Genomic DNA, 23,336 nt, shown 5'->3' on the forward strand with positions numbered 1-23,336 from the left:
GCTCATCCAGCACCATGACAACCAGCACAGCAGAGTCCTGCATCCACTGAGGCCCCTGATCATGTGACCCCTGACTCCTCCCCTCCTGTGACCTCATCACAGGTCCTGTGCGCACAGAGCAGCCATATATGTGGTGGCGGCTCTGCAGGTGGAGGTATGTGGAGACCCCATTACTGGAGCATTAATACTAGATATATATTGCTCAGGGGATATCGCAGCTGATTCCCGCTAGAATAATCCTGGAAACACAGAATTAGAGATGATTATTTCTCAGCAGTTTCTATAGCACTTAATACAGGGCTGGCGTCAGCACCTGGGCAAGTGCCGGGCTCTGAGCTAGCAGGGGGCCCACTCGCCATCGGGGACCCTGGCACGCTATGGGACTCGTCAGTCGGGGGAGTGCGGTGCCAGCGCCCGTGAGTAGTTCCCCCGCTTACTCCGGGTCCAGCACTTGCAGTACTTACCTCTCCCTGTTCCACCGCAGCTCCGGCATCTTTGCGTCTTCAGACTCTGTGACGTGTCAGTGCAGAGACCCGGAAGACGCTGAGGATTTCTGACCTGCCGCCTGTGAGGAGAGCGAGTATTTGCTTCATACTTTATGAAGCATTATATGGGGCCCATTATTCTGTATGGAGCATTATATGGGGTCCATTATTCTGCACGGAGCATTATATGTGGCCCATTCTGTATGGTGCAATATATGGGGTCCATTATTCTGTATGGAGCATTATATGTGGCCCATTCTGTATGGAGCAATATATGGCGCCCATTATTCTGTATGGAGCATTATATGTGGCTCATTATTCTGTATGGAGCAATATATGGGGCACATTATTCTGTATGGAGCAATATATGGGGCCCATTACTCTGTATGGAGCATTATATGGGGCCCATTATTCTGTATAGAGCATTATATGTGCCCCATTCTGTATGGTGCAATATATGGTGCCCATTATTCTGTATGGAGCATTATATGGGGCCCATTATTCTGTATGGAGCATTATATGGAGCCCATTATTCTGTATAGAGCATTATATGGGGCCCATTATTGTGTATGGAGCAATATATGGGGCACATTATTCTGTATGGAGCAATATATGGGGCCCATTACTCTGTATGGAGCATTATATGAGGCCCATTATTCTGTATGGAGCAATATATGGGGTCCATTATTCTGTATGGGGCATTATAAGGGTCCATTATTCTGTATGGAGCATTATATGGGTCCATTATTCTGTATGGAGCATTATATGGGGCCCATTATTCTGTATGGAGCATTATATGAGGTCCATTATTCTGTATGGAGCATTATAAAGTGGGTATGGAAAGTATTCAGACTCCTTTAAATTTTTCACTCTTTGTTTCATTGACGCCATTTGTAAATTCTAAAACATTCATTTTTTGTTCTCATTAAAGTCCACTCTGCACCCCATCTTGACTGAAAAAAACAGAAATGTAGAAATTTTTGCAAATTCTTAAAAAAGAAAAACTGATATATCACATGGTCATAAGTATTCAGACCCTTTGCTCAGTATTGAGTAGAAGCACCCTTTTGATCTAGTACAACCATGAGTCTTCTTGGGAATTATGCAACAAGTTTTTCACACCTGGATTTGGGGATCCTCTGCCATTCTTCCTTGCAGATCCTCTCCAGTTCTGTCAGGTTGGATGGTGAACGTTGGTGGACAGACATTTTCAGGTCTCTCCAGAGACGCTGAATTGGGTTTAATTCAGTGCTCTGGCTGGCCAGTCAAGAATGGTCACAGAGTTGTTCTGAAGCCACTCCTTTGTTATTTTAGCTGTGTGCTTAGGGTCATTGTCTTGTTGGAAGGTGAACCTTTGGCCAAGTCTGAGGTCCAGAGCACTCTGGAATAGGTTTTCATCCAGGATATCTCTGTACTTGGCCACATTCATGTTTCCTTCAATTGCAACCAGTCGTCCTGTCCCTGCAGCTGAAAAACACCCCCATAGCATGATGCTGCCACCACCTTGTTTCACTGTTGGGATGTATTGGGCAGGTGATGAGCAGTGCCTGGTTTTCTCCACACATACTGCTTAGAATTATCACCAAAAAGTTCTATCCTCGTCTCATCAGACCAGAGAATCTTATTTCTCATAGTCTGGGAGTCCTTCATGCGTTTTTGAGCAAACTCTATGTGGGCTTTCATATGTCAGGTGTGTGCCTTTCCAAATCAAATCCTTTAAGTCAGTTTAATTAAACACAGCTGGACTCCAATGAAGGAGTAGAATCATCTCAAGGAGGATCACAAGGAAATGGACAGCATGTGACTTAAATATGAGTGCTGATTGAAGGGTCTGAATACTTATGACCATGTGATATTTCAGTTTTTCTTTTTTAATAAATTTCTACATTTTTTTTTTTCATTCAAGATGGGGTGCAGAGTGTACTTTAATGAGAAAAAAAAATAACGTTTTAGAATTTACCAAATGGCTGCAATGAAACAAAGTGAAAATGTAAAGGGGTCTGAATGCTTTCCATACCCACTGTATGCGTCCATTATTCTGTATACATGATTATATGGGGCCCATTATTTTGTATTGAGCATGAAATTTGGTCTATTATATTGTATGGAGCATTATATGGGTCCATTAATCTGTATGGAGCATTATATGGGTCCATTATTCTGCATGGAGCATTATATGGGGCCCATTCTGTATGGAGCAATATATGGGGCCCATTATTCTGTATGGAGCAATATATGGGGCACATTATTCTGTATGGAGCATTATATGGGGCCCATTATTCTGAATGGAGCATTATATGGGGCCCATTCTGTATGGAGCAATATATGAGATCCATTATTCTAGATGGAGCAATATATGGGGCCCATTATTCTGTATGGAGCAATATATGGGGCCCATTATTCTGTATGGAGCATTATATGGGTCCATTATTCTGTATGGAGCATTATATGGGGCCCATTATTCTGTATGGAGCAATATATGGGGCCCATTATTCTGTATGGAGCATTATATAGGTCCATTATTCTGTATGGAGCATTATATGGGTCCATTATTCTGTATGGAGCATTATATGGGGCCCATTATTCTGAATGGAGCATTATATGGGGCCCATTCTGTATGGAGCAATATATGAGATCCATTATTCTAGATGGAGCAATATATGGGGCCCATTATTCTGTATGGAGCAATATATGGGGCCCATTATTCTGTATGGAGCAATATATGGGGCCCATTATTCTGTATGGAACATTATATGGGTCCAATATCCTGTATGGAGCATTATATGGGATGCATTATTCTGTATGGAGCATTACATATAGCCAATTTATTCTGTATGTAGCATTATATGGGATTCATTTTTCTGTATGGAACATTATATGGGGCCCATTATTCTGTATAGAGCATTATACTATAATACTATATTGAGGACTATACTGTCTGCACTAAAATTAAAACTTTTAGCCCCACCCCCCACCCCCTCAGGGCACGGTCTGTGTTCTGCAAGAATTCGTCTGTTTCTGAGGTATTGCAGAATTTTCAATAGATAATGTAATGTAAGTGAAATCTTTGGCATTGTACTATACCTATACAGTTGTGCTCAAACGTTTACATACTCTGGCAGAATTTTTCCTTTCTTGGCCTTGTTTCAGAGAATATGAATGATAACTAGTGATGCGCGGGCCCTAAAATGCTCTGGTGCTCGATGCTCGGGTCGAGCAAATTGGAATGTTCGGGTGCTCGACCCGAGCAACAAGCCCAATGTAAGTCTATGGGAAACTCAAGCATTTTTCAGGCGACTCCCCCCGGCGTTCTGCAGAGGGCCTTAAAATTGCCCAAATCGATGGGAACAGTGCTCATATGACACGGGAACAGCATGGGGAAGACCACTAGAAGCATTTCTGACTCCCAGGTCACTGTTGTCAGCAACGTTGTCAGAGGTATTACGCCACTTTTACGGACTCACAATAAAACATACAAAAACAAAAACAAAATTAATTTTCCTGGGAAATATGTTAAGGAACATCCTTTCCAGGGTAATGACTTGTATATAACGCAAAATAAATATCCAAAAACAAAACTGCTCCTCCACACCTTGGTCAATGTTCACACATAGCGTTTTTGATGCGTTTTTGCACTTTTACATTGCTTTCAACCAAGGCAATTGCATTCACTGTTAAATGTCATTTTAACATTTTAAAACCTTATCTGGCCATGTGGTGTGTGACACTTCATCCGACACATCCTGTTTCATTTATGATGGAGGGACTCTGAAAGTCACAAAGCCTATTCTTATAGGGCCATCAGGCGGCCCTTACTATTCTTAAAGGGTCAGCAGTCGGCCAACGCTATTGTTAGAAAGCCATCAGCCGGCTATGCTTTGTTGTTCGTTCCCATTATTAACGAGTGGGTCTCCTATACTGTTGTTGCGTATGCAGTGACTTCAAGGGCTTCCCAAAAATTTGGAGGCACTCCAATGTCCCTAGCAAGAGACGTAAAGGTCAGAGAGCCTCCTAAAAAAAATGTTCCCATTATTAGGAAGTGGGTCTCCCATAGTGTTTGCCTATGCAGTGAAGCAACGGCTGCCAAAAATTTGGAGGAACTCCAATGCCCCTTTCAAGAGACGTAGAGGTTGGAAAGCCTCCTAAAAACAATGTTCCCATAGAAAGTGGGTCTCCCATAGTGTTTGCCTATGCAGTGAATGCAAAAGCTACCAAAAATTTGGAGGCACTCCAATGCACCTTGGAAGAGACGTAGAGGTCCGAGAGCCTTCTATAATCAATGTTCGCATTATCAGGAAGTGGGTCTCCCATAGTGTTTGCCTATGCAGTGAATGCAAAAGCTGCCAAAAATTTAGAGGAACTCCAATGCCCCTTGCAAGACACGTATAGGTGGTGATATGGTAGATATGGTGGTGGATGATATGGTGATGGAGGAGGACAAGAGAAAATAGACAAAATCAGGTAGCGTATACCCATGTGTAGGTGTGAAGTCGTGCATGGGAATACACCTCCCAAAAAAAGACACTGGATTTGAGTTTGTTACATTGCTATCATTCGGTGGTGTTGAGAAGTCTGGCCCAATCCAGCCCTTGTTCATTTTTATAAGAGTCAGCCTGTCAGCCTTTTCAGTTGACAGGCGGATGTGCCTATCGGTTATAATTCCACTGGCGGCACTAAAAACCCGCTCTGATAAAGCGCTAGCGGCAGGTCATGCCAGGACCTCCAAGGCGTAGAGAGCCAGTTCACTCCACATGTCCAGCTTGGATACCCAGTAATTATAAGGCACAGAGGAATCACGGAGGACGTTGGTACCGTCGGCAAGGTCACTCCCTCACCATCTTCCCAAACTTTGCACTCCTTGTGAGAGTACCCCATGCCTCAGGGCCTGTGCGATGGGAGGGTCTGAGAAAACTATCCCAGAACTTTGACAGTGTTCCCCTGCCTCTGCTGGATTGGAGTTGTGTCTCTCTCGCCTGTACTCCTTGGTTGTCCAACGAACTGTGACCTCTGCCGCCAGCGTTTCCAGATGGGAATTTTTTAAATAATTTCGCAACAAGGGCCTTCTGGTACTGCCCCATTTTAGTAGACCTGTCCGCCTCGGGAATAAGAGCTATAAAGTTCTCCTTGTAGCATGGGTCTAGAAGTGTCACCAACCAGTAATGACTGTCACCCAAAATTTGGAGAACGCAAGGGTCACGGGAAAGGCAGCCTAACATAAACTCAGCCATGTGTGCCAGGCTGCTTACAGACAAGACTTCCGTGTCCTCACCAAGAGGACGACTGACCATGCACTCCTCCGCCTCCTCCCTGTCCTCATCCCATGCATGCTGAACAGACGGTATGACAGTTGTGCAGGTAGTACCGTCTATAGCGCATGAAACTAGCTCATCCTAGCTAATTATGACGTCATCGCCGCTCACCATCTTGGTAGAGTCCTCAAAGTTTTGGAGGATGGTACATACAGTACAAACCAAAAATTTGGACACACCTTCTCATTTAAAGATTTTTCTGTATTTTGATGACTTTGAAAATTGTACATTCACACTGAAGGCATCAAAACTATGAATTAACACATGTGGAATTATATACTTAACAAAAAAGTGTGAAACAACTGAAAATGTGTCTTATATTCTAGGTTGTTCAAAGTAGCCACCTTTTGCTTTGATGACTGCTTTGCACACTCTTGGCATTCTCTTGATGAGCTTCAAGAGGTAGTCACCGGAAATGCTTTTCACTTCACAGGTGTGCCCTGCCAGATTTAATAAGGGGGATTTCTTGCCTTATAAATGGGGTTAGGACCATCAGTTGTGTTGTGCAGAAGTCTGGTAGATACACAGCTGATAGTCCTACTGAATAGACTGTTAGAATTTGTATTATGGCAAGAAAAAAGCAGCTGAGTAAAGAAAAACGAGTGACCATCATTACTTTAAGAAATGAAGGTCAGTGAGTGCGAAAAATTGGGCAAACTTTGAAAGTGTCCCCAAGTGCAGTTGCAAAAACCATCAAGCGCTACAAAGAAACTGGCTCAGGTCCCTTGAGGAAGCAAGGCATGCGAAATGCGCATCGGGGCAGTCTGACATTCGGGACGAATTAATCACTCTGTGGGTAAGCATGTCTTCATCCTAGTGCAGGTTCGGCTCTCACCACTTTATTGATGGCTTGTCACTACCAGCCAATCTCTTTATGTATACATACACATACTTTTCACTTCGGTCTAGGATGGGACATCTTTTACTCCATGTTATACATTATAGTATACAATAGGGATTGGAGTAAATATAGGACACTATGTTAGACACCTTACTTTTGGAGAGATATTTAAACCAGTGTTGATACTATGGTCACTATATCCCTTTATATGCTATCTATCTTTCTATTTTGTATGATGGAGATAGATATATTTCGCCTGAAAATGTCACACATTCTTCTTGTGTTGTCACTGTACAATTTTTCTGTGTATCATTTTTTCTACTGAAGAAAGGGTTTTTAAACGTCTACGTATTAATAAAAATGATAATTTTAATAGACTAATTTTGATACTTCTTTCCTTTTTTTCTTTACTTTGGGATTTTTTGGCTCCAGTCTCTCTCTATATTAGTAAGGCCCATGAATAATAGGAGTTTCCCTTAACTAACCCCTAATCCTTACTTTTATGGCGCCAGTAAAGTTATTAAAAGAAACTGGCTCACCTGAGGACCGCCCCAGGAAAGGAAGACCAAGAGTCACCTCTGCTTCTGAGGATAAGTTTATCTGATTCACCAGCCTCAGAACTCGCAGGTTAACAGCAACTCAGATTAGAGACCAGGTCAATGCCACACAGAGTTCTAGCAGCAGACACATCTCTACAACAACTGTTAAGAGGAGACTTTGTGCAGCAGGCCTTCATGGTAAAATAGCTGCAAGGAAACCACTGCTAAGGACAGGCAACAAGCAGAAGAGACTTGTTTGGTCTAAAGAACACAAGGAATGGACATTAGACCAGTGGAAATCCGTGCTTTGGTCTGATGAGTCCAAATTTGAGATCTTTGGTTCCAACCACCGTGTCTTTGTTCGACGCAGAAAAGGTGAACGGATGGACTCTACATGCCTGGTTCCTACCGTGAAGCATGGAGGAGGAGGTGTGATGGTGTGGGGGTGCTTTGCTGGTGACACTGTTGGGGATTTATTCAAAATTGAAGGCATACTGAACCAGCATGGCTACCACAGCATCTTGCAGCGGCATGCTATTTCATCCGGTTTGCGTTTAGCTGGACCATCATTTATTTTTCAACAGGACAATGACCCCAAACACACCTCCAGGCTGTGTAAGGGCTATTTGACCAAGGAGTAGAGTGATGGGGTGCTACGCCAGATGACCTGGCCTCCACAGTCATCAGACCTGAACCCAATCGAGATGGTTTGGGGTGAGCTGGACCGCAGAGTGAAGGTAAAAGGGCCAACAAGTGCTAAGCATCTCTGGGAACTCCTTCAAGATTGTTGGAAGACCATTTCCGGTAACTACCTCTTGAAGCTCATCAAGAGAATGCCAAGAGTGTGCAAAGCAGTCATCAAAGCAAAAGGTGGCTAGTTTGAAGAACCTAGAATATAAGACATATTTTCAGTTGTTTCACACTTTTTTGTTAAGTATATAATTCCACATGTGTTAATTCATAGTTTTGATGCCTTCAGTGTGAATGTACAATTTTCATAGTCATGAAAATACAGAAAAATCTTTAAATGAGAACGTGTGTCCAAACTTTTGGTCTGTACTGTATACTGACGGCCTTGTTGATGCTGGTAGTCAACAACTACCCTTAACTGCTCACAAATCATTCCAAGCATCTGCAATGTAGAGTTCCAACACATGGGGACATCACACACCAGTCAGTGAGCCGGAAGCTGCAAATGCTGCTGAAACACAGCAAGGGCGGCGAAAGTTGTAAGTGACTTCTAAAATGGGCACACAGGCGGCATACATTGACAAGCAGATTCAGCAGCTCCGGATAGGTTTTGAGAAACCGCTGAACCACAAGGTTAAGCACATGGACTAGGCATGGTACTCAGAGCCGCTACCAGGTTCCGGCCATTGTTATACATAACCATGCGTGGCTGTAGGTTCAGCGGTGTCAGCGACAGATCTGCCTGCTCTTTCAGAGCTGTCCATAACTCTTCAGCATTGTGTGGTTTGTCACCTAAGCATATTAGCTTCAGCACAGTCTGTTGCCGCTTGACTGAGGCAGTGCTGCAGTGCTTCCAGCTTGCGACTGATGTGGTCATTTTGTAGATGGATGCTGAAGAGGAGGTGCAGGAGCTGTAGAATGTGGGAGTAACCCTGATTGACCCAGGGCCTGCAATCCTCGATGTCGGGAGGATGTGTTCCGTCCCAAGGTCTGACTGGGTCCCGACTTCCGCTATGTTAACCCAGTGTGCTGTCAGCGAGATTTACCGACCCTGCCCACAAGCACTTATCCACGTGTCCATGGTTAGGTGGACTTTCCCAGTAACTACGTTGTTGAGGGCACAGCTAATATTGTGGGACACGTGCTCGTATAATGCGGGAACGGCACACCGGGAGAAATGGTGGAGGCTGGGGACTGAGTACCGAGGGATGGCCGCCGCCATCAGGTTGCAGAAAGCTTCCGTCTCCTCGAGCCTAAAAGGCAAATTTCGAGCACAAGTAGTCGCGAAATGTGTGAATTTAGTAATGAGGCCTGTGGGGCGTTGGCTGCATATTTGCGCTTGAGTTCCAAGGACTGGGGTAGGGACAACTGAACGCTGTTCTGGGACAAGGATGTGGAAGTGCTTGCTAATGATGATACTTTAGAGTGTGCAATGACAGGTACAGGGCAGGAGGCATCTTCGCATGCGCTATGGACAGAGGATTGGCTTGCACGCACAACAGTGGAAGAAGCAGTGGTGCCACCCGCAGACACTGTTCCTGGACCCTGATGTTCGGCCACTTAGTCGGGTGCTTTGCTGCCATGTGCCTGATCATGCTGGTGGTGGTCAGGCTGGTAGTTTTGCTACCCCTGCTGATGCTGGCCTGGCAGGTGGTGCAAATGGACTTTTTGGGGTTATCGGCAGAGTCTTTAAAAAACAACCAGACTCGGGAAGAGCTAACAATTGTACTGGCAACTTCTGTTGTATTGATGGTTGCCCCGCCTTCTGTCTGCGGCCACCACACTGCTTCTTCCTGCCTGTTGTGCTACGCCTCCCTCCCCCTGTGTGCTGATGTCCTCGCTCTGTATGTCCCTTTGCCAGGTTAGGTCAGTTACTATATCATCCACCACCTCGTCTTCCACTTCCGCACCCTGGTCCTCCTGACTTTCTGGCAATTGTGTCTCCTCATCATCCACCTCTTGTGACAGTTTCCCATCGTCGCCTTCGTGTGACCGTGGCTGCTCAAATATTTGGGCATCACTCCATGCAATCTCCTCTTGCCCCGCTTCAAGTGGACCGGACGAGAGGCCCGAATCTATAAATGGAAAAGTGAACAGCTCTTCGGAGTGTCCAAGTGTGGGATCAGTTGTCTCCGGGCACAAGGCTTGGTGGGAGGAAGGATGATCAGGGTGAGGAATATGCAGTCCAGACTCATGGCTACCGAGACTTGACCGTGTGGAAGACTGGTTGGTTGTGGCACAATTTCAGCTAGCCCACGGACTCTGCCTCGTTTTCTGCATGCACCATCATCACCATCACATCCACTTCCCCGTCCCTTGCCACGCGCCTTGCCCATTTTAAATGGAGGACAATATTTTCCACGTTCAGTACAAATGGCTGGATTTGAACCGCAGTGACATGTGATCCGTGTGACAGAAAACCACAGTTTTAAATTGCTGGCCTGTAGATAACAATTTTTAACAGCGACCTCGTGTCAATAACTTCGCTGACACACTGCAACAAAATTTCAATGGAGGCCAGAAATGGCTGAATTTTCAGCGCAATTATATGTGATCCATGTGACGGACAAACTACAGTTTTAAATAGATGGATTTTTAGCTCTGTAATATGGAAAGCATCTGGTTGTATTCTGCAGTTCCAACAAACAAATGGAGTAGAAAAACGGTGTTCTCTGGATTGCTTTTTAAGCAAATAATCAGGATTAAGATCCAAAAAAATTATTCCTAGCCCCTGATACCTGTGGCCATTTCTAGAAATATCTGTAAAAGCACCAGCAGACCGAACTGGAATGGAGCCTCTTGCTATATGCACTGCAGTCTGCCATATACACTGCCTGCCTGCCTAGCACTGATATCTATGCAGCTGGATTAGTCCTCAGAAGGACTATTAGTTGAGATGGATATGTGTAGAATATGAAACAAGCAAATCTCTCCCTAGCAGCAGCACCTCTCCCTACACTGCCTGATTCCGGAGTAGACTGTGACGAGCATGGCGGCGCCAGGTCTGATATAGACCTGATGACGCTGTGCGGCCAGCCAGCCAATCACTGTAATGCCACAACCAGCATGGCAGTGGCATTACAGTGTGTGGCAAACAATCTCTGCATGTTCATTGGCGCTCTAAAGAGCGCCAAACATGCAGGGAGAGGACCCGAGCTCCCGCCGAGCAACCCCGGAAATACTCGGCGAGCGCCGAGCATCTCGACCAGTGAGATGCTCGGGCGAGCACCGAGCAGTTGCGAGCATGCTCGCTCATCACTAATGATAACTAAAAAACTTTTTCTCCATCATGGTTATTGGTTGGGTGAAGCCATTTATTGTCAAACTACTGTGTTTTCTCTTTTTAAATCTTCTGACAACCAAAAACATCCAAATGACCCTGATCAAAAGTTAAAATACTCCAGTTCTTAATACAATGTATTGCTCCCTCTAACATCAATGACTGGTTGAAGTCTTTTGTGGTAGTTGTGGATGAGGTTCATTATTTTCTCAGATGGTAAAGCTGCCCATTCTTCTTGGCAAAAAGCCTCCAGTTCCTGTAAATTCCTGGGCTGGCTGAGACTGAGATGGCCCCCTTGAACCTTCACTTTGTTCTGCTGTAGCCAATGACAGGTCGACTTGGCTTTGTCTTTTGAATTGTTGTCATGTTGGAACGTCCAAGTACGTCCCATGCGCAGCTTCCGGGCTGATGAGTGCAAATTTGCCTCGAGTATTTGCTGATAACGTGCTGCATTCATTTTTCCTTCAACTTCTACTAAGTTTCCTGTGCCTTTGTCGCTCACACATCCCCAAAACATCAGTGATCCACCTCCATGCTTTACAGTAGGAATGGTGTTCGTTTCATCATAGGCCTTGTTGACCTCTCTCCAAATGTAACGTTTATGGTTGTGGCCAAAAAGTTCAATTTTGGTCTCATCATTCCAAATTTCTTTATTCCAGAAGTTTTGAGGCTTGTCTCTGTTCTGTTTGGCGTATTGTAGGCGAGATACTTTGTGACATTTGCGCAGTAATGGCTTTCTTCTGGCGACTCGACCATGCCGCCCATTTTTCTTCAAGTGCCTCCTTATTGTGCATCTTGAAACATCCACACCGCTAGTTTTCAGAGAGTCCTGAATTTCAGCTGTTGTTATTTGTTGGTTTTTCTTTGCATCCCGAACAATTTTCCTGGCAGTTGTGGTTTGGCTTTTACAGAGCCCCTGGTTTTCCGTTTGTTAATCACAGTTTGAACGCTGGTGACTGGCATTATCAATTCCTTGGATATCTTTTTGTATCCCTTTCCTGTGTTATACAGTTCAACTACCTTTTCCTGTAGATCCTTTGACCATTCTTTTGCTTTCCCCTTGATTCACAATCCAGAAACGTCAGTGGCTGGATGAAAGATGCAAGAGTCTGTCTGGATCCCAGAAACTCACTCAGCTTTCATGCACACACACTGATTACAAGCAAACAGGTCACAGGTGAGGATGTTGCCTTTAGTAGCCATTCAAACCCATTTGTGTCAAATTCTGTGCATGTTATCAGGCCAAAATTACCAGGGTATGTGAACTTTTGATCAGGGTTAGTTGGATGTTTTTGGTTGTCATTAAGATTTAAAAAGAGAAAACACAGTAGTTTGACAATAAATGGCTTCACTCAACCAATAACCATGAGTGGAGAAAAAGTTTTTTTGTTATCATTCATATTCTCTGAAACAAGACCTAGAAAGGAAAAATTCTGCCGGGGTGTGTAAACTTTTGAGCACAACTGTATTTCTCTGCCATATCTTTGCATCATAAATTGTGGTATGTTAAAGGGCCCCATTGAGACTCTTTCGCCCTGGGCCCACGAATACCTGGAGCCGGCCCTGACTTAATACATTTATGATTCTGGAGAAAAATAAAAATATGGCAGAAAACAGAGGAATAAAGTTCAGAGAAAAAGCTTCATAGAAAGACATTGAAGTTACAGACGTCATTTAACCCTTTGGGATTAAGTGATTCCAGGGAGTAAATCCAGAACATGTCTCTGTAGAAGTTTACAGCATTGTGATTGTGAATCCACTGTGGTCGTCTCTTCTGACTAGATTGGAGATCAGAATTTTTATCACCATCTCTGATAAATGTCTGGCTTGGTGGTCTCACCAAACTTCTGCTCTTTTTCATTCTTTTTCTTGCAATGGCCGCAGTGGATTTCATCCTAGATTCATAGAGCCGAATAGAGGAGCGATGTTCCTTCAGTCTGATTGTAATTCATCGACATGTTTGTCCAACGTTCACTTTTCCACAAGGCACTTTACCGAGTAAATCACACCAGAAATGTAGCTGGTAAAAAAAACACCAATATCAAAAGGTGTCCCTACTCATTCGTGGGAAAACTATCACCTTTAATAATGCTCCAACAGTTCTGGCATGACAAACACGGAAAAGTGCCCCTTTATGGATATGAAAGAAAGTCTGTTTAGACACTTTATTTTAATAGTATCAGCTCTAATCAAATGGTTAGATAGCGATTTACCCTTAAGGTGCACACATTGTGGGGTTGTTTTAAAATTTTTATATTTAGGGCGTTTTTGTGTGGCCACCTTATAAGAATCATGATGGTTTTGTTCCTTTTCCGCTAATAAATACATACGACCCGACTATGAAAGAATGGAACCAAGGAAACACATATTGCCCACATAGTACAGATTCCCTTTCTTGGCCCCGACACATAGTATAATGTTCCTCCAGTATTGCCATCCCCCCACACACTGTATAATCTTCCTATAGTACCGCCGTCCCCCCTCACACACTATAATGTTACCACAGTACCGCCACCCCCCCACACACACAGTACAAAATTACCACAGTGTCGCCATCCCCCAACACACTGTATAATGTTCCCAGAGTACCTCCATCCCCAATTTTATTTTGTAACTTTTTTGGGGTGTTTTTCATGTAAGAAAACACTGTACATGAAGACATTGGTATCAAATAACTCCTGCCTTGGTGTTCTTACAAACAAGCTTTTATAAATGCCTCAATGAATCAGACCTGAGATCTAACGTGATAGAAGATGACAGTCCGGGGAAGACGGAAAACATTCATATAGACGGACGATGGTGAATTGGTGGATTCTGGCCAGATGTGTTTCTAGAGTCTTAGTAGCAGATGAAGAAGTCATCCTCATCATGAAGTAGTTATTTCTCATGTCATAAGTAATGAATATCTCCTGCAATATTGATAATGCTAATTTCAGTGTAGGTAAATGAAACGAGAATTGGTGTTATGGAAGATGAGTCTGCTGCAGACTCCGAGGAAGAAACTTCTTATTGTCTATGGCCTAAAATATATAGGTTTTATTAGTAGATGTCAATGCAAAAAAATGAATGTTGTAAAATAATGAACATACCATTGCTGTTAGGGTTCCCCGCCCGTCTCTGTATTTCCTGGTCAATCCCAACGTGATTCATACAGCAAATCAGCTGCTGAAGCAATGAGTAACACAGCCAGTGATTGGGTGCATGGAGGAAATGTCTTAGTCAGCAATTCAATATGTTCCAGTCCATACAAGACTAGAGAATACAACATCTACACGTTCTATCTCCTGATATGTTTCCCCATATTGTCTCCAATAATTGTATTATTACACAGAATTCTTTTTGATGTTACATCGGTTCATCATCTTCTACTTACTCAGGTCTCTAAAATATCAGATCCTCTCAGTGAAGATCTTCTATATGAAGAGAATTTTTCTGAATTACCCATCAGGGATGGATATGAACAGAGAAAAGATGGTGGAGAGGATATTACACCTCACCCTAGAGATCCTCTTCCGGCTTACTGGAGAGGTGAGAGATTCTGATGACGTCACATTACATCATTCTTATCTATGGGAATAACAGATGGGCAGAACTGGAGAGGTGAGGACTCTGGAAATGTCTTTAGTGAAATTTTTTAATGTGTCTCTCCATAACCAGGATTACACAGTAGTGAAGAAGACCTCTAGTGAGCGCTGTCAGGATCCTGTGTCTGAGGGATGGAAAAGACCCCTGAGCCCAATCACAGGGCCTCCACCTCACCCCCTGATACATGAGGACATCAATGACCAGAAGGTCCTAGAACTCACCTACAAGATGATTGAGCTGCTGACTGGAGAGGTGACACTGCTGGGATATTATACTGTAACGCTATGGAGGGATCGGGGGGATGACGGTATCATTGTATGTGTCAGGTTCCTATAAGGTGTCAGGATGTCGCCGTCTATTTCTCCATGGAGGAGTGGGAGTATTTAGAAGGACACAAAGATCTGTACAAGGACGTCATGATGGAGGTTCCCCAGCCCCTCACATCACCAGGTAATAGACATGACTACATATGCACAGCCTATAATTACAGGTGCTTCTCACAAAATTAGAATATCATCAGAAATTTAATTTATTTCAGTTCTTCAGTACAAAAAGTGAAACTGATATAGAGTCATTACAGATTCATTACAGACAGAGTGATCTATTACAAGTGTTTATTTCTGTTAATGTTGATGATTATGGATTACAGCCAATGAAAACACAAAAGTCATTATCTCAGTAAATTAGAATAATTAACAAAAAACACCTGCAAAGGCTTCGTAAGCATTTAAAAAGGTCCCTTAGTCTGTTTCAGTAGGCTCCACAATCATGGAGAAGACTGCTGGCTTGACAGATGTCCAGAAGGCCGTCATTGACACACTGCACAAGGAGGGTAAGCCACAAAAGGTCATTGCTAAAGAAGCTGGCTGTTCACAGAGTGCTGTATCCAAGCATATTAATGGAAAGTTGAGTAGAAGGATAAAGTGTGGTAGAAAAAGATGCACACGCAACCGGGATAACCGCAGCCTTGAAAGGATTGTTAAGAAAAGGCCTTCAAAAATTTGGGGGAGATTCACAAGGAGTGGACTGCTGCTGGAGTCATTGCTTCAAAAGCCACCACATACAGACTTATCCAGGATAAGGGCTACAAGTGTCACATTCCTTGTGTCAAGCCACTTATGACCAATAGACAACGCCAGAAGCGTCTTACCTGGGCCAAGGAGAAAAAGACCTGGACTGATGCTCAGTGGTCCAAGGTGTTGTTTTCAGATGAAAGTAAATTTTGCATTTCATTTGGAAATCAAGGTCCCAGAGTCAGGAGGAAGAGTGGAGAGGCCACAATCCAAGCTGCTGGAGGTCTAGTGTGAAGTCTCCACAATCAGTGATGGTTTGGGGAGCCATGTCATCTGCTGGTGGAGGTCCACTGTGTTTTATCAAGACCAAAGTCAGCGCAGCCGTCTACAAGGACATTTTAGAGCACTTCATGCTTCCCTCTGCCGAAAAGCTTTTTGGAGATGGAAATTTCATTCTCCAGCAGGACTTGGCCCCTGTCCACACTGCCAAAAGTACCAATACCTGGTTTACAAACAGCAGTATCACTGTGCTTGATTGGCCAGCAAACCCGCCTGACCTTAACCCCATAGAGAATCTATTATAGAGAATCTATGGGGTATTGTCAAGAGGAAGATGAGAGACCCCAGAGCCAGCAATGCAGACGAGCTGAAGGCTGCTATCAAAGCCACCTAGGCTTCCATAACACCTCAGCAGGGCCACAGGCTGATCCCTCCATGCCACGCCGCATTGATGCAATAATTGATGCAAAAGGAGCCCCGACCAAGTACTGAGGGCATTTATTGAACATACATTTCAGTAGGATAACATTTCGGATTTTCAAAACATTTTTCAAGCTGGTGTTATAAAGTATTCTAATGTACTGAGATAATGACTTTTGTGTTTTCATTGGCTGTAAGCCGTAATCATCAACATTAACAGAAATATACACTTGAAATAGATCACTCTGTTTATAATGACTCTTTATAATATATGAGTTTCACTTTTTGCATTGAAGAACTGAAATAAATTAACTTTTTGATGATATTCTAATTTTGTGAGAAGAACCTGTATCTGTATGTAAAGAATGAATTCAGTCCCTGTATGTGTTTCCTCCAGATCTATCCAGTAAGAGGACAACACCAGAGAGATGTCCCCGTCCTCTTCTTCCACAGGACTGTAAACAAGAAGATCCCAATGTTCCTCAGGATCATCAGGTAGATGGAGAGAAGGTGTCATGAGATCTCCCCTATGATGTGTAGACGGCTGTGATGGTCTTGTGTTCAGTCTTGTTTTATCCACCAGTATTATATGTTTTATACTTGTGTAATGAGAACGGTGGAGATGGCAGGATTAGAGCTGATCATAGATGGGACTTCGCCATCTGCCTGTGACTTTTACAATATTTGTTTCAGGGTGAAGATCTGACCCATATTAATACTACAGAGACATATGTGAGGGGTGATGAGCGGTGTAAAGAGGAGATTCCTACATATGACCACCCAGGTGAGTAGTAACCACTAAATGCAGAGAAGTCACAGATTCTTCTCAATCACCGGCTGTGGCTGCTTTATTTGTCGGGTCGTGTAGTTCAGCTGTATCACAATTGTGTGACCAGCATTTTTCCGCTAGAGCATAATATTCTCCTCCATCCGAAAAATGTTTAAATTATTTTGTGAAATTACGAAAGTCCTTTTCTATAGAACTTACAACCTGGAGAATCCACCTACCCCCTGGGATTAGGAGGCGCTGACCGTTACCTGCCCAGATCTGTAAACTACAAAGCCAAATGACAGCGTACGTAGAATGTGCTGACAAGTTAGAAAATCACTTGACGAAAAATATTATGATGGGACTGTAAGAGAAAGCGGAGGGTAATGATGGTGTTGGCTTCCTAGTTCCCTGATATCTTATTGGATGAATCTACCTTCTCTCCCTTCTGTGCTGCTGAATGTCCTCATATGGTCCCTACAAGACCAGGTCCAGTCTTTCTGACCAAACTTCACTTTTATGATCGACAACATTAAATGTGCAGTGAGGCCAAGTGTGAATTTCTGTACAATAACAGCAGAGTTTCCATTTATCCTGACATTTCAAGTTCTTTTAAAACTGACTAACTTCAAACAGGATTGCGATAAACTATGCAGAAAACATTACTCCTGTGCCATGATAGATCTCTAAGCTGTGCGTGGCTGATGGCTGTAATATACATTTATTCCCGCCTGCAGGAGATGTGTTGGCTCGAGCCCTGGTTTCATGGATTCACTCCACGTCATAAATTCCATTATGTTTTCAATCCTAAGGAATTCAGATTACTGCACAATCTCTCCTGAAATGGGGGCGCTAATACTTTCTCTACTCTTCTGGTCAGGACTCATAGTAGCTCCAATGGTCCATCATAAATGAGTGCAACTCTGGTTTAGTTTTGGAGCTCTCCCCTCATACATACGTTGTTGCTGGGGATATAATATATTTTTGTATTCTATGTCTATTTTTTACAGGTTAATTCTGTGTGATAGTTTGATTGTGGTGGGATCGGCCTGCCTCACTTATCTGAGTTTGTAACTCCCTGGTAGTCTTTAAAAGAAGGTCTCCATTGCCTCAGTCTCCAAATGTCCGAGATCTAAATTTGAGACACCTCAGCTCTGCACTATTATAAAAAGTTCTCATTTAAATGTCTAGTATTTCTTCTTGAAACTCATCTGACAGAAAATATTGTTCCTTACAACAATTTAGATTGTCAAGAGCCACCGAGCCCCATACTCCAATTACCACAGAGAGGTTTCACCACTAGTTACTCATTTATTACTGATGAAGACTGTTGAGTTTGATCATTTCAGTAGATGTGTTATTATCTATAGTCAGTTTTCCCATTACCCTTTATCCCCTCTAAATGGATCTGGAGTTACACAGAGACCCCTAGGCTTGGGCCACGGTGTTACCTGCTGTTCTGTAGTGTGAGATGGAAAGAAGAATAGTCAGGTAGCCGGGTCAGAACCAAGAGGATAGAGAAAATCCAAAATCAGAAGACACAAGAGTAGTCAGTAATCGGGCCGAGGTCACAACAGGAAACAAATACACAAGCCGGGAGCTGAGCACCGAGGACTGAACCAGAAGAGAACAAGGCTGTATCTGGCAGCTTCCGGTAATATGCTTCCAGCTTTAGTAGGGTGCGGTGCTCTCCAGTTGGCTGAAGAAGGGAGCAGATTACTCCAGCTGGACAGCACACAACCCATACTGCCAGACTGGATGGCACTATTGCCAGCAACCATAATCTTAGTGGCTGCACAGAGCCTGTGCTGCCCAGAGCTTCTGATTCTGATGTCTCCTCCATCACCAGCGCCGCCTGCAGGATGAATAAGGCGGCTCCTGGTGAGGGAAGCAGACGTCGCAGGAGCAGATCCCAGAGGAGATGGGACCCACCATTTACAGAAGCCCTAATATGACAAAATGTCAGAAAACCAGAGCAGTAGAAATCACCATAAAGTGACTCAATTTTGGAGATTATAACCCTCAGTGAATTAATCTATAGGAGTAGGGACTATTTTGATTCCACAGGCACTTTCTGTAAATTAGCACACAGTGGATGATGGAGAGTGAAAATTGCAAATATACCATTTTATTACCCAACACATAATGCCCAGATTGTGCTCCAGGAGACACACACCATCAATTAAGTGGGTTCTTCTCACTATAGTAATGCCAAATACATGGAGGCTAAATGTGGTTTGGGCACACTGCAAGGCTCAGAAGTGAGGGGGAGATTTGACTTTGGGAGAGCGGATATTGCTGGATTGGTTTATGGAAGCCATGTTGCTTTTCAAAAGTCTTTGAGCCACTAATAATGGGGAAACCTCTGGTTTTCCACTGACAGATGATGGACCTGAGTGGGGACTTGTTTTTTGTGAGATGAGTAGAAGTTTTTATTGGTATTGTTTTCGCCTACATAACATTGTTTGGTGGCTTTTTATTCCATATTTGGGAGACAGAATGAACAAACAGTTGAACACCGCGCTCCACTGGTTCATCCTATGAGGTTTTCTATTAGACTGTGAACTGTCATTGTTCTGGTGAATAATTCAACATTTTTACATAACTTGCCATTTTTACTGACCGTTTAAGTAGAAATGTTCAAAAATATAAAATTCAAGGATATTTTATTCAAAAATAATGATTGGTTTTATTCTTAACAGATGACTGTACCAGGAGATCAGAGGGACAGCTGACATCTTCAATTTTCAAATCAGATGATCTTGAGATCCCACAGGATATAATTGAAATGAATGACATTTCTCCAGATTTACCATCATCCCTTCACAGCAAAGATCTGTCATCTGATCCTATGAAACAGGTCCTATCTTCTGATTCATTACCGACTACTAAGGAAAATCAAAGCCACAAAATAACCATTAAAAAACGAACTGCTCCTAAAGCAAAGAAGCCATTTTCATGTTCAGAATATGGAAATAGTTTTCCCCTCGAAAAGTCTTTTCTTAAACATCGAAAGATACGCGCAACAGAGAACAAATTTTCTTGTTCCAATTGTGAGAGATGTTTTAACTGGAAATCGCATCTTCTTAGACACCAGAAGACCCACACAGGGGATAAGCCTTTTTCCTGTTCAGAATGTGGAAATTTTTTTACACAGAAATCAAGTCTTATTAAACATCAGAGAATTCATACAGGGGAGAAGCCTTTTTCCTGTTCAGAATGTGGGAAACATTTTAACCAGAAATCTGATGTTGTTATACACCAGAGAAGAACCCACACAGGGGAGAAGCCTTTTTCCTGTTCAAAATGTGGAAAATGTTTTACAGAGAAATCAAGTCTTAACAAACATTTGAGAACTCACTCAGTGGAGAAGCCATTTTCTTGTTCAGAATGTGGAAGATGTTTTACAGAGCTATCAAGTTTTATCAGACATCAGAGAATACACACAGGGGAGAAGCCTTTTTCCTGTTCAGAATGTAGGAAATGTTTTCGAGAGAAATCAACTCTTGTTATACATCAGAGAACTCACACAGGGGAGAAGCCTGTTTTATGTTCAGATTGTGGGAAATGTTTTACAACAAAATCAAGTCTTAACAAACATCAGAGAAGTCACTCAGTGGAGAAGCCTTTTTTCTGTTCACAATGTGGAAAATGTTTTACAGAGATATCAAGTTTTATCAGACATCAGAGAATTCACACAGGGGAGAAGCCTTTTTCATGTTCAGAATGTGGGAAATGTTTTAAACGGAAAGCACATCTTGATAGACACCAGAGAATTCACACAGGGGAGAAGCCTTTTTCATGTTCAGAATGTGGGAAATGTTTTAACTGGAAAGTACATCTTGATAGACACCAGAGAATTCACACAGGGGAGAAGCCTTTTTCATGTTTAGAATGTGGGAAAAGTTTTATACAGAAATCAAATCTGATCACACATCAGAAAACTCACACCAAGGAGAAACTCAAAATCGCTTCTTGTTAGACCTCAGGAGAGTCCCACAAAGGAGAAGCCTTTTTCATGTTCAGAATGTGGGAAATGTTTTAACCAGAAAGCGCATCTTGATAGCCACTGGAGAACCCACACGGGAGAACGCCACAGCTCATCTGTCCAATCTGAGACTGGGAGGTGCTGAGCTCTCATCAGGTGTTCCCTGTTCCCTTGATTACTCAGCTACTTATCTGGGCTGACGGTCACAGATGGCTGCCAGCCGTAGCTTCAACTTCTCATCATATGGGAGGCCTTCCATCGCTTGTAATAACCTAGTTGTCCACCTTTGTACTAACTTTATGTAACGATTCCACTCCCAGTGTGTTTTAGGACGCAGTGATTGCCAGCTCATTCATCCAGTCTAGTGCAGGGGCTCAAATAGCTGCCAGCCGTAGCTTAAGCTCAGTGTGATTCGTTTTCTCCGTGCCTAATGCTTTGCTTGGTGATCTATCGTTGCCTGACCTTTACCTTGTTCTGATCATCTGTTTGGCTAACCCCTTTGATCTGATCCACTATCCTCTAGGTATTTTGACCTCAGATCATTGCCTGACTACACCTTTGTCTCTTCCCTCTATTTATGACATTCCCTCCTGGCTACTGACTCAGCGTCACACTCTAACTTCTGAATATCCTTTTGAAGATGTGGATCCCAAGATGTGGCCTGACAAGTGATTAATATAGGGGTAACAACACATTGGGATCACATCTCTCTTTTTATGCCAGATTCTAGATGTGACCTTACAGGAAATTTATACTGGGATAACTATACTTTAGGATCACAGAATTGTATCTCTCTTTATGCACCCTAAAATCTTGTTTGCTTTTGCAGCTGCTGCTTGACATTGAGTTCTTCTGCTCAGCTTACTTGTAACCAGGATACCCAAGTCCTTCTCCTGTTCTGTAGTCCTGAGTATGCTTCCATTTAATGTATATGCAGCAATAGGATTACTCCGACCCAAGTAATTTATCAACATTAATTCTCATTTGCCAAGTGTTTCTCCATCCAGACATCTTATAAAGATCCTTTTGTAATATTGTCAAAGTCAGTTTTTAATAACCTACATAGTTTGGTGTTGTCAGCAAAGACTCTTACCCCTGAGGAAGCTACATTGCTGTGGCGTAACGTGTGTGTGTGGTCCATGACTCTCTCCCTCTTCCCACTTCACATTGAGAGTTGCATTCCTTGTGGCTCGTATGAATAATATACACTGCTCAAAAAATAAAGGGAACACTTTAAACAACACAATGTAACTCCAAGTCAATAACACTTCTGGGAAATCTACCTGTCCAGTTATGAAGCAACACTGATTGTGAATAAATTTCTCTTGCTGTTGTGCAAATGGGATAGACAACTGGTAGAAATGATCGGCAATTAGCAAGATACCCCCTATAAAGGAGCTGTTCTGCAGGTGGTGATCACAGACCATTTCTCTGTTCTCATCCTTTTTGGCTGTTGTTTTGGTCACTTTTTCATTTTGCCATTGCTCTCACCCCTAGAGATACAGTAGCATGAGGTGGTGTCTACAGTACAACCCACAGAAGTTGCTCAGGTAGTGCAGTTCATCCAGGATGGCACATCAGTTCTAGCTGTGGAAAGAAGGTTAGCTGTGTCTGTCAGCACAGTGTCCAGAGCATGGAACAGATACCAGGAGATGTGGAGGGGGCCATAGGAGGGCAACAACCCATCAGCAGGACTGTTACCTCCTCCTTTGTGCAAGGAAGAACAGGAGGATCACTGCCAGAGCCCTGCAAAATGACCTCCAGCAGGCCATAAATGTGCATGTGTCTGCACAAACGGTTAGAAACCGACTCCATGAGCGTGGTATGAAGGCCCGACGTCCACAGATGGGGGTTGTGCTCACAGCCCAAAACCGTGCAAAACGCTTGGCATCAGCCATAGAACATCAGGATTGGCAAAGTCGCCTCTGGCTCCCTGTGCTCTTCACAGATGAAAGCAGGTTCACACTGAGCACATGTGACAGATGTGACAGAGTCTGGAGACACCGTGGAGAGTGATCTGCCTGCAACATCCTTCAGCATGACCGGTTTGGCAGTGGGTCAGTAATGGTGTGGGGTGGTATTTCTTTGGAGGGCCGCACAGCCCTCCATGTGCTCGCCAGAGGTAGCCTGACTGCCAT

The 23,336-nt window shown here is 43.3% G+C and overlaps 1 protein-coding gene across 1 annotated transcript in view; it reads left to right on the forward strand.

Annotated features, from left to right (window-relative positions):
• LOC141204943 (uncharacterized) overlaps nt 1-22,237 on the forward strand; it is a 175,186-nt gene extending 152,949 nt beyond the window's left edge. The window contains exons 9-15 of the mRNA XM_073663983.1: nt 96-154; nt 14,522-14,672; nt 14,802-14,981; nt 15,056-15,179; nt 16,839-16,936; nt 17,135-17,225; nt 19,913-22,237. Coding sequence (XP_073520084.1) covers nt 96-154; nt 14,522-14,672; nt 14,802-14,981; nt 15,056-15,179; nt 16,839-16,936; nt 17,135-17,225; nt 19,913-21,192 — 1,983 coding nt within the window. The 3' untranslated portion in view covers nt 21,193-22,237. The remainder of the gene's footprint in view (nt 1-95; nt 155-14,521; nt 14,673-14,801; nt 14,982-15,055; nt 15,180-16,838; nt 16,937-17,134; nt 17,226-19,912) is intronic.
• The last annotated feature ends 1,099 nt before the right edge of the window (nt 22,238-23,336 follow it).

Source organism: Phyllobates terribilis, unplaced genomic scaffold (assembly GCF_046119375.1).
Source record: "Phyllobates terribilis strain yellow unplaced genomic scaffold, ASM4611937v1 Scaffold_136__1_contigs__length_4911898, whole genome shotgun sequence".
Classification (NCBI taxonomy): Eukaryota; Metazoa; Chordata; class Amphibia; order Anura; family Dendrobatidae; genus Phyllobates; species Phyllobates terribilis.